Source organism: Myotis daubentonii, chromosome 8 (genome assembly GCF_963259705.1).
Source record: "Myotis daubentonii chromosome 8, mMyoDau2.1, whole genome shotgun sequence".
In the NCBI taxonomy this organism is placed as follows: Eukaryota; Metazoa; Chordata; class Mammalia; order Chiroptera; family Vespertilionidae; genus Myotis; species Myotis daubentonii.
The window spans coordinates 22,496,526-22,508,787 of NC_081847.1; the positions used below are offsets into that span (position 1 = coordinate 22,496,526).

The 12,262-nt window shown below is 41.4% G+C and overlaps 1 protein-coding gene across 1 annotated transcript in view; it reads right to left on the reverse strand.

The window, feature by feature from the left end:
- LOC132240154 (ADP-ribose glycohydrolase MACROD2-like) overlaps positions 1-6,922 on the reverse strand; it is a 619,136-nt gene extending 612,214 nt beyond the window's left edge. Inside the window, exon 1 of the mRNA XM_059707493.1 lies at positions 6,642-6,922. Within this exon, the coding sequence (XP_059563476.1) occupies positions 6,642-6,687 (46 nt within the window). The 5' untranslated portion in view covers positions 6,688-6,922. The remainder of the gene's footprint in view (positions 1-6,641) is intronic.
- Between the last annotated feature and the right edge of the window lie 5,340 nt (positions 6,923-12,262).

The window sequence follows — 12,262 nt, forward strand, 5'->3', positions numbered from 1 at the left end:
TCTCAACAACTCAACAAATACATAGTATTAGTATCTCTATTTTCAGATAGGGAAATAAAGCACATCAGAGTTCATTAATCTGTCCTAGGCAAGAGAACGTTCCATGAAAATCCAGTCAGATATCGCCATTAGAAACTATAGCCTATACAATTTGCCACTATACTGTACTGCCTTCTCAAGAAAAGCTCCCCAAAAGAGGTGATGTGTATGCTGGTTCCTAACAGGAAGAATTTTATCATGAAGAGGTAAAAAGTAAGGATATTTCAGACTAAAGGGTAAGGTAAACAAAGATCAAGAATAAGAATAGTTTAATGAAGCTGCAAGATATGCTATGAAAAGAGAAGTGGCTACTGAAGTGAAAAGTAACTTGAAACAAAAATTAAAATAAAAACGTATAGGAACTTGTATACCATGCTGAACAGTTAAACCTTTATCCTATAAAGTAGACCACTAATATTCAAAGTTAATTATGCATATCCCAGAAGGTACATAAAATTATCCACTAGGATACAAAGAAAAATGTATATAATTATATTTATTTTTGTAACCTAAAGAAATAAGGAAGAAATATAAAAACTGACACTGGCATCCTCACTCATTCTATAAGTCAGCTGTCTTGTATCACATACTTTACCAAAGTTTGTATTCTCCCTCTCCAATTTTCTTTCAGCATATTACAAGGTATTAAAGTTTAGGTGATGGATTTAAGGATAGTATCTAGCATTAGATAACCTAACACAAAATAATCCCTTTGAAAAATTATTCCAAAGAAATAAACTGCAGAAAGTATTCATGTAAACACAAGTGAACAAGAAACAGGGAGCCAATATTTTTCCCCACTCCTAGAAGTTGCTTTTCTTCAGCCACGTAAGTAGACAAAATAACAACAACAACAAAAGCTGTATTTTAATCAGATGGATATATTCAAATCACAATACTACAATACTCCAGGGTCAACACTATTGAAATTCAGATACCGAAAGGGCATTTAAGTTGAAATCAAGAATCTGGAACTCAGGAGAGAGGTCTAGCTAGAGATTTTGGAAATTATAACCTAAACTTCTAGTCCTACAGGAAGTTCACAGGGAAGGTAAGGGAGGGGAGCAAAGCTTTAAAAAAAAAATTTAGGGAGTACACACAAAGAAGGGATAAAATGAAATGAAGTTTAGATGTCACTTGGGGCGCATGGTGAATCAAGGTCCCAGTGATGTGGAAACCAGCAAAGAGTTTAAATATGGAGACGAGAAGAGATATTACCAATTGCTACAGGAAGATCAGAAAGAATAAAAATTAATAAATCATTGGTTTTATCAACTGGATCACCCAAAGCACTGAAAAGAGAATAAAGTGGTGAACAAAATGGTCTGGGTTCTAATGCCAAATCATGCAAATCCATGTGATCTTGGGTTACTTAAGCTCCTTATGATTCAGCTTCCTTTTGAGATAGGTGGTAGGTATCATTCTCAACTTACAAGTGAGGCAACTAAAACAGAGAGGTTAAATAATTTACCTAAGATGTTACAGATAGAAAGCACTACACCTAGGGTTCAAATCTATGCACATGGTGTTCAAAGCTCTTGACCCTAGAGTATAATACCCCACAGCAGTGATGGCGAACCCATGACACGCGTGTCAGAGGTGACACGCGAACTCATTTTTTTGGTTGATTTTTCTTTGTTAAATGGCATTTAAATATATAAAATAAATATCAAAAATATAAATCTTTGTTTTACTATGGTTGCAAATATCAAAAAATTTCTATATGTGACACGGCACCAGAGTTAAGTTAGGATTTTTCAAAATGCTGACACGCCGAGCTCAAAAGGTTCGCCATCACTGCCCCAGAGTGTTGTTGTGAGAATTAAATGAGATCCCATGTAAAGTACCTAGAAAAGTACTGAGTAGGACTCAAATAGTAACCGTAACTATTTTATATTAGTACCATCATCATTGTTATTACAGAATGACTTTAGAAAATCAGTTTTATTAGAGTGTAACTGGGGTCCAGGAGGCTATGAGAGACTGAGAAAAATAAATGAAAATAGCAAACTCCAAGATGAAAGTTTTATGAGAGAATTGCATGGATTGCCCTTCTCCTTTGCTAGTGGGAGTGGGGTTCTTGGGGTACCATTGGAATAAGAATTTCCGGGGGCCCCCAAGGGAGGATGAGCTATAGTAGAAAGCTCTATTTGCATGGAATTATATCTTTTGTCTTGCAAAGTCCCATTTCCCTTAAACCAGTTTTGGAAGAGGTACAACTGAGAATTCAGTAGAACTAAAAGCAAAGCCAGTGTCCAGAGTTTCCATTCCATGATGGAGTTTGGGCCAGTGTAGTATCAGACTAATTGTAGTCCATCAGTCCATTGTGTGTGGGGTCCACATGGCCGTGAGCCATGTAGGTAATGCAGTGGAGTGCACCCCCTGTGACTAGAGCGCCAGTAGCCAAGTGTGCAAGAGAGAGAGCTCCTTTGTTCAGAAGCAGTTCTTCATGTTATAAGACGTGTGTATCAAATTTTCCCAAGTTTGCAATGGCCACACCTATTCTGGCCAATGACCTGTTCACAGGTGTGACTGAGTACCTTCCCTATGTCACCCAGACCTTACTAGGTATGCATCTAGTTTTCCTTTGTCCAGTCCCTTTCCTCAGGATCTGCGTGGAACAGAACTTCAGCTACCTGGCATAAATGGCATGCCTGTATTATCTGGCCTTCCCTTTGTTCCTTTCCTGTTAATACCCATATTATTTACAATGATATCAAAAGGAAGGCTACGTTAGGGTAGAAGAGACTTAAGCATTCATATAGGTTGAGGAGAGGAACCTGAAGACACTCAGAAACTAAACATACCTGAAAGGGAATAAATGATAGCACAAGATCTCAAAGAATTCAAGAGATGTGACAGCACAGAGGGGTTAATCTTAGAAACAAAGAAGAAAAGTGCTTTAAGATAGAAACAAAGCTGAAAAGACAAAGAACCTGTGAAGAAAGAGACAAATAATACTATGCAGTTATTCATGTTATATGACATGTATTTTCTCCATGAATTAAAAGGCAACTTCTGGCAGTTCTATGGAGCACACCCAGGCCTTTCCCAAATCCCATCTTTCTCCAGGGCTTGCAACGTGCTCCCTCATGCTCTCTCATTCACTCATTCATTCATTCATTCTCCCTCCCTCTCCCTTTCCACTCAAACCTCTCCTCTCTTACCTCTCTAAAGACCCAGTGTGTCTGCCTTTCCCCCCACAACCCCCCCCCCCCCGCCCCATCTCCATCTCCTAAGTTCCAAGGGCCCTTCTTTTGCTGAAATTTGTTTCCTGAGCCCATTTCTTCTAAAGCTCACTTCTACCTCTATGGCCTCCTAAATAAACTTTCTCTTATTAAAACAAACAAACAAAAAAAGGCAATATCATCTGTTTAGTAGGAGGATGGGGTCTTGATGGAATAGGAAGCTTGAAGGGGATAATAAATTTAAATAATCACACAGCAGGAAAAGGGATGACTAGAACTTATTAAAGCACTTCTAAAAAAGCTCAGATCACTAATATGGAAGTATTGCAATATTACTAATCAGGTTGAAATATATGAAGCAATTGTAGTTTTAATGAGTGTCAGAAAGTACATACGGGAAAGCGACCTAGTCTTTTTCATTGCATTTATTGAAAAGTTTAAGTGTGGACACTTAGGACAAAACAAGATCTATAATAAGACAATAAGATAAAAATGAGATAGTTTCAGTACTTGAAATTGTAATACACATTAAGTAGTTTTGAATTAGGGTTCAAAATACTAGATCAACAATATCTAGTTAACATATGTGGGGAACTCCTTAGCTATTCGTTTAAACAATGAGACATACTGAAAGCTACATACATATACTAGATAGTTTCTTTGGTATTACACAAAACTTTTCCTTGAAGAATGCTTCACCTTTGCAATAAATCCTTTCTTTGTTAATCAAGCATATAAGCAGGCAGACCTACTTATTAGATGGTATACTGAGTTAAAATGTTTATACAATGCCTTGATATTTCAATGAGGTGGGTAAGCTTTTAGGTTTAAATAACAGCTCCAAAAATATGACACCATCCTCTCCAGTGCAATAAATGGAAAAAGGTCATCAGCTTCTTTAATACTAACTACTGTACTGAAATCTTTAGCTCCTTCTTGATGGTACAATATGTATTTTAAAAATATTAACTATTCAAAAATAGACATCCTAATAAGACAGACACACATATTAAAGTCTTCAAGTCTCCATAAGTTTTCCCTTTAACATTAAACTTCAGGCAAAAATAGGATAGTTTGTACAAGAGAAGTTATTTTGTTAAATGCCTCTCCTAATTGTGCATGTGCTTCTTTATTAGAAAATATTAATTTGGTTATATTTTCTCTTATAATTAGTAGCAAACTAAGAATTAAGACATTGAAGATTCTAAAAAGCCTGCTTATCACAGTTCAACTGCGTAGATGTTAAATGAAGGAAGCATTATAATATTACTCAAGAACATTGTCTATTATGACAGAAAAAATAGTTCTTAAGTAATCACTATAATTTCATTAATGATTCACATATTAAAATCAATCTCCATATCTTTCATTATTTTGTCTTCGATATTGTCAATCATACAAAGCTAACATTTGAAGGCCATCAATAAAAATGGGTATAAATGATTTTTCAATGCTTACAAAGTAAATCCTGGTTGAAAGTAAAGTAATTGCTACTGCAAAAACAAAACAATTATTTCACACTGCTTTATATATCAGGCTATTATTTTCAACAGCATTTGTTTTGTAACAACACAATTTTTAGTTCTATATATGATCATAATCATTAAAACAATTAAATAACATACAACCTACTCTTTCAATACCTTAGAAACCATTTTCATCAGTTGTTCAGCTGTTATGTTAAATCTTCCCAGTAGTTAATTGGGAAAAAAATTCCCTTTTCAACCCTTTCCTTGTACATTGTTTGAAGTAGCCCCTATAGAGAGAATCCTTTTCCCACATTCATTTCTTTTCCACTATTTGCCTAGATGTTTACAGAGGCCAGGACTTGCAATAAAAATCGACAGGTTTTAGAGAGCTATAATCAAGGAAATCAACTTTCAACCTAGTCACTCCATATCCTTCTTCTATAAAGAAGATGGGGTACTTAGGAGAGATGTGCACTCCTCACTCAACCTCACACCATGCACAGGTTTAGTATATCTCAGCAGATAGCAATGTAAGTGCTTTTTGCTCCATTTCTGTAGAAAAGCTAAAGAATAAAAAGGAGTGAAAAGAAGAAAGAAAAAAACTCCAGAGTTTCAAGTTTTACCTTAGAACAGTGGTTCTCAACCTTCCTAATGCCGCGACCCTTTAATACAGTTCCTCATGTTGTGGTGACCCCCCCCCCCAACAACAAAATTATTTTCGTTGCTACTTCATAACTGTAATTTTGCTACTGTCATGAATCGTCATGTAAATATCTGATATGCAGGATGTATTTTCATTGTTACAAATTGAACATAATTAAAGCATAGTGATTAATCAAAGAAACAATATGTAATTATATATGTGTTTTCCGATGGTCTTAGGCGACCCTGGTGAAAGGGTCCTTCGACCCCCAAAGGGGTCGCGACCCACAGGTTGAGAACCGCTGCCTTAGAATATTATCTAACTATCATGCCGAAGAGAAGAGAAGAGAAGAGAAGAGAAGAGAAGAGAAGAGAAGAGAAGAGAAGAGAAGAGAAGAGAAGAGAAGAGAAGAGAAGAGAAGAGAAGAGAAGAGAAGAGAAGAGAAGAAGAGGTTGGCTGGCAGGCACACTTCTGTGTCTTACAGAAATCAGTGCCACTTGCAGGGACGTGGATAAGCTTGGATATGCTCAGAAGCCGGGTGGGTTCATTCACGGAGAGTGACACCCGTCTCACCACCTTACTCTGAGCCTCTTCACACTATGAACGGGGGTGGAATGTCGAAAAGCACCCCGCGCAGAGAAAAGCCCACGGAGATGTCCCTGACGGCACTCCTCCTCACGGACAAGACGCTGGTTGAGGTTTCCCCCAAGAAGAGTTCCAGGCTTCAAGGCACCCTGCGGCGCGGAAGTGGGGGACCCAGAGAAGGGACCTGCGCCCGGAGGTGGGGACCCCCTGCCAGCCGGTGGGCAGGGGCGAAGAGTGCCTGCAGGAGGGGAGCGGAGGCGCAGCGGCGGCGGCCGCAGCGGGTGTGTCCACCAGCGGGCACGTGTCCGTGGGACACGCCGGCCAGGCGTGCGAAAGTCCCAGCAGGAGCGTGGAGCCCGGGTGGGGGGACCCAGGGAAGTTGTGCCGGGCCCGGGGACGGCGGCGTGGAGCGGGTGTCCGTGTCCACGCCGCGAGTGAGGCTGCGGTAGCCCCGTCCGGGGAGGTGACTGGGCGCAGCGGGCGGCCGCGAGGGGCGTGCGCCCACCCGTGCGCGAGCGGCAGGGGCCCGGGGGCGGCGCGTGCACGCCGGGGGGGAGCGCGGGTGTGGACACACGGACACACGAGGGAGGCGGCACCGGGCGGGCGGGCGCGAGGCGGGAGCTCGGGCGGAGGGCACCGCGGCACACACTGCCCTGACCCCCAACCCCCACCCTTCACCCACCCCCACTCGCGCCCCAAGACTCGGCAGGCCGTTACCTTTCTCCTCTCTCCACACCTTTTTCTTCTTGTTGCTGGGGTACATGTTGCCGTGGGGGTGGCTGGCTTTCAGCTGCAAGTTCCCCAGGCTCACGGGCAAACAGGGTAGTGTGGAGTGGGAGGGCTGGGAGGGGGCACTCGGGAGGGAAAAAGTGAAAAAGGCTCCGGGTCCCACGCCGCTCGCAGCTCTCCAGTCGCCGCCCTCCTCCCTCAGCCCGCGCTCGGCTTCGGCTCCCACCCGCCTCAGCCCCGCGTACGCCGCCACAGCAGCACCTCGGAGCCTGTCAACTAGGTCACGCCTCGCGCGAACCTAACACCCGCGCAGGCCCCGCCTCATAGCCGCTAGCCATCGCCGCCTCCCATTGGCTGCACCGCCCGCCGCTCTCCGCGTTCTGGCCACCGCGCGCCCCGACTTCGGCCCCAGGGCGCACGCGCAGGCGCAGGCTCGAGCCCGACGCCAAGGACGTTGGGGAGCGGGAGGGGGCGGAGCCAGGGCGTGAAGGTGCTGGCAATGGCCTCGCGACGAGAGTGGGACGAGGAGCGAACGCCTGGGAGGAGCGAGAGGAGGCAGACACCCCGCCTCTCCAGGCTTCGTGGGGCAAAGAGGAGGGCGTGGCCTCTAGGCAAGGTGCTTGAGGTGACTGAGGGGTGGCGTGGGGATCCCAGCCTTAGGGACTGGAAGATGTGGGAGTGGGAGACGTGAGTCCACACGTTGTCCATGCTCACTCCGACTGGCCCGTCTGCACGGAATTTACCGGATAATCTGAAGCTGTCTTCCAAGTGGGCAAATACTGCATAACAGAAAGAAATGAGAGGATTGGGAAATGGTTCCAGGTCATATACAATGGGCTCCTCAACCTTGTAGTGAAAATTACAGGTTTCACTGGAGTTCGGCGAAGTTTGAAAAACACCAAGGTAAACTGGACTACTCAAGTGTTTTAAGAACCAGCCAATAATAGTGCGCGACCAAAATGTTATATGGGAAACAGAAGCCTTACCTCAAAGCAAATTCAAATAGACGTTACCCAGAGCCAAAATGTTATCGTTTTATTCCTCCACCAATTGCTTCAGGTCGAGGTGCTGGTGCAAAGGACTGGCTATGTTCAGGGTAATACTAAAATCCAGTGCCAGTAGAGTCCACCACAAGAGTAGATAGACCCAGAATTTAGAGCAAGTTTGGCAAGCTCCTCTCCAAATTTACTGTGCTTCTAAAGAACAGACAATCCACAGGGCTGACTTGGTGGGTGCATTCAATCCACATTTATTCGACAATTGGTCTGCCGTGTTATATGTGTTCTACTTAAGCAAGGTGTGTAAGACCAAATAATGATTTGTAATATTTTTTTTAGAAAAAAAAAAAAAAAAAGCCCTAGCGGTTTTGGTTAGAGCATCGTGGCTTCAATTCCCAGTCAGGGCATGTGCCCGGGTTGCAGGTTCAATCACTGGGCACGTTAGGGGGGCAACCAATCCGTGTGTCTCCAGTTGTAAAGAATGAAATGTTATGAGTAACAGGACGCTCTCATGAGAGTAATTCATACTAACGTAATACTTTTTATTTTGACATTGCCCCTTCTGTTTTTCTTTTCGTGCTAAATACATAAAATTTTATTTGGCTGAGAGACCTAGGAAAAGCTTTGAGAAGAAATGACATTTGAGCTAGTAATAAAAATATGCACTGATTTTTGGCAATGGAAAAAGAGAGCTCTGATTCAACTTACATTATAATTGGAATAGATTTAGGAAGAGGATAAGGATGAGAAAGAAGATGGGGGTTCCATGGACTAGTCAAAGAAGAGAACAGTAATATTAATATTAGGCAATACGGGAGCAATTACAGGTTTTTGTGGGAAAGGTATTTTCTTACTTAGAAATGCTAAATGTAAGGTGTCTGCCGGAGAGTGCACCATACTGGGCACTTTACCTTCAGTTACCACAGGGACACTGTTTCCACCCATCATAGCTCCAGTCCTTCTATCTGTGCTTCCTTAGGAACATTACACTATTGATTATTCTTTGTCACAAGTCAGTTCAAAGAACTGGAATCATCCATCAACTTTTAAGCTTTCTCAAGTCTCTGTCAGGTTTTTTTATAAAAAAAAAAATTCTCCTCTGATCCCACACCCGTCTTCAGCTACTGTTTCTTCCTTTCCAAAAGATTGGCAGTGCCTTACTTTTTGCTCTTCACTATTATTTGGGTTCTATCCTATTATCAACTGTAATAGCTCTAGCGTTGGTAACCAATGAACTTGTGCTATTTAATTGACATTTGTCAATCTTTCTTTTACAAAATCTCTCAGTAGCATTTAACATTGTTAACCCCTGGTCCTTCTTGCAGTATTCTTTAACTTTCTTACCATTTTAAATGTCCTTTCTGGCCATTCTTTCTTACTATCCTTAGCCAGCCCATCTTCCTTTTCCGCTATTACATTTTGAAATTTGTTAAGATTCAGTACTAGCCCCTTGTCTCTTTTCAGTTTATACTTTTTTCTTTTAATAATTTCAACCAGCCAGGCCAGCGTGGCTTAGTGGTTGAGCATTGACATATGAACCAGGAGGTCATGGTTTGATTCCCGGTCAGGGCATATGCTCAGGTTGTGGGCTGGATTCCCAGTAGGGGGCATGCAGGAGGCAGCATATTAATGATTCTCTCTCATTGATGTTTCTATCTCTTTCTCCCTCTTCCTCTCTGAAATCAATAAAAATATATTGTAAAATAATCATAATTTCAACCATACTCATGACTTTCAGTGATTCTCAACCAGGGACAGTTCTGCCCCCCGTGGTATGTTGGCAATGTCTGGAAGCATTTTTTGTTGTCACAGCTGGAGGAAGAATGCTACTGGCATCTGGTGTGTAGAGGCCAAGGATATTGCTAAGCATCCTGCTTTGCACAGGACAGCCCCTAACAAAGAATTATCTAACCCAAAATAATACTGCTGAAGTTGGGAAACCCTGAGTTACACCAGTGATTCCCAAATGTATTATCTCCAGCAAAAATTTCTTCTTGAGCTTTAGACTTATACATTCTACCAAACACTGAATCTCAACTTGAAGAAGTTGGTATTATGTACTCATTAAAAGGCATCTGGAGCTAGATACCTGAATTCAACTCCTAGGTTCCCCTTATTGACTATGTGAGCTTTGACAAGTTTCTCAAAGTCTCTGTACCTTGTTTATTTGTTTTTTAAATCTGTTATATGGGGATGATAATATAGTATGTGCCTTATAAGACTGATGTGAGGAATAAATTAATTAAAACATATAGAGGACTTAGAAGAGTACCTAGCACAGGTAAATGTGGCAGAGATGCTAATACAATTTCCTCTCTCTTGGTTCATAGAAACTATATTTCCAAGTCTCCACTGAAGTAGTTAGGACATGTGACTGCACTCTGACTTGGTTATGGGATAAAAATTATGTATGCCACTTCCAGCCCTGAACAGCACATCCCCTATGCGTTCATTCATATTTTCTCTTTCCTTTCCGGGGTGATCTCAGAAGCATCATCTAAAGAAGGATATTCTCTTGGATGTTTTTTTTCCAATCCTCACTTGAGGATATGTTTCTATTGATTTTAGACAGAGAGGAAGGGAGAGAGAGAAACATCAATGTGAGAGAGAAACATCAATCTAGGAGGCAAATCATCTGCTGGACAATGCTGAAAATTCTGGATCCAAATGGGAACTGAAAAAAATATTATTTGGAGAATGTTTAATGAATGATATTTAAAACTTTAAACAAATTATACTTAGGCAATTTTTTAAAGTACAGAAATTAGGAAAAGTTCCATTTTGAAGTCTGTTGGTGAAAAGTCCGGTAGCTTGAACAGTGCTCCCCAAGATTTCCAGAACCTAATTTCTGGAACCTGTGAATGTTACTTCATTTGGCAAAAATCACGTTTCACTTTGCAGATGTGATTGAGGATCTGAAGATGGGGAGATTACCCTTTATTATCTTGGTGGGTCCTGAACATCATCATTCATTGTCCTTATAAGAGGGAGACAAAGGGATGTTAGACTACAGAAGAGGAGAAGGCAGAGTGATGCCTGAGCAGAGATTAGAATGAAGTGGGCATAAATTGAGGAATGTGGGCAGCCACTAAAATCTGGGAGCTACCAGACAAGGAAGGATTCTCCCCCAGAGCCTCCAGAAGGAATTAGACCTGACCTTGATTTTAGTCCTGTAAGAATCCTCTTGGACTTCTGACTTCCAAAACCAGGAGAGAATACATTTCTGTTATTTTAGCCCACTATATTGGTGGTAATTTGTCAAGACAACAATGGGAAACTAATAAAGGGGAAAAACCTATAAATTCAAGACAATAAATGTAAGAGTTTCTGAAGCAATTACCTGGACACACTGTAAAAGTTGAATATATTTTAGGCATAACTTCTCAACTGCCTCCATTTCTTGGTTTATCTTTAATATTACTGTCCTTTTGCCTAAATATTCATTTTAGTTTCTGGTCCTACCTTGAGAGCACTCATGAAATGCCCATATTATTTAAGATAGTAAAGAAAGTATTTTAAAATTCCTTTTAATGAAAGACTATTTTAAAAAATCATAGATGACGTGGATATATGTATTTGTCTTTGTCCCAGTGAAAGCTCAGGAGTTCCTTACTTGAAGAGAGGATAAATGATGTTTTCACCCAGATGGAGACCAAAGACTTGGTCCATATGTTTTTTGTCCACCTTAGCCTTGAGATATTAAAGTAAAATGTCAGGTCAGCTCATGTACTTAATTGTTTTCACATAAATGCAGCTTGCACCTTTTGAGGTAACGTAAAATAAGCCAGTCAGAGAAAGATAAATATCACTCATTTGTAGAATATAATGAACAACATAAACTGATGAACAAAAATAGATCCAGAGACATAGAAGCATCTAACAGACTGTCAAACTTCAGAGGGAAGGTGGGGGGAGGGTTAAGAGATCAACCAAAGGACTTGTATGCATGCATATAAGCATAACCAATGGACACAGACACTAGGTGGGTGAGGGCATGTGCTGGGGGGTGGGGCGGCCAGGGAGAGGTCAATGGGGGATAAAGAAGACATATGTAATACTATATGTAATACTTTAAACAATAAAGAATTTTTTAAAAAACGTTCAGCAACTCTGAACATTAATATTAGTGTGGACAAATTGGACTTATTCACCTTCCTTCAGTTTCAAAGAGCAACTGTCTATTTCAAGCCTACCCCTTATCTCCTGTCAAAGGAGTAGCAAACTAGATATGATTCCTTCCCACAGCCTGCTCTTCCAGCACCTGCCTTTATTCCTGGTTGAAAGAAACTTCCTGGCAGCTCATTGGCCAAAGAGTAAAGAAATGGTTGCTTAGCAACCAAGTCCTGACACCACCACCACCCATCCCCCCCATACACCAAAACTGTAAAGAAGCTGTAGGCCAGCCACATAGTTCTGCTTATGTTATAGTGAGGAGGAGCTGTTTAGAAGATGAAGCTCTTGTCCCTATTAATAGAGATATTGATAATTCTTGGGGTCACAATTAAAAGTAAGTTTTTCTGTCCTTTTTATTCTATGTGAGGCTCTTTTCCTTTAACAGTACTAAGGTTATTTAAATCAGAAGTAACCTCACTGTTTGCCCAATTAACACCA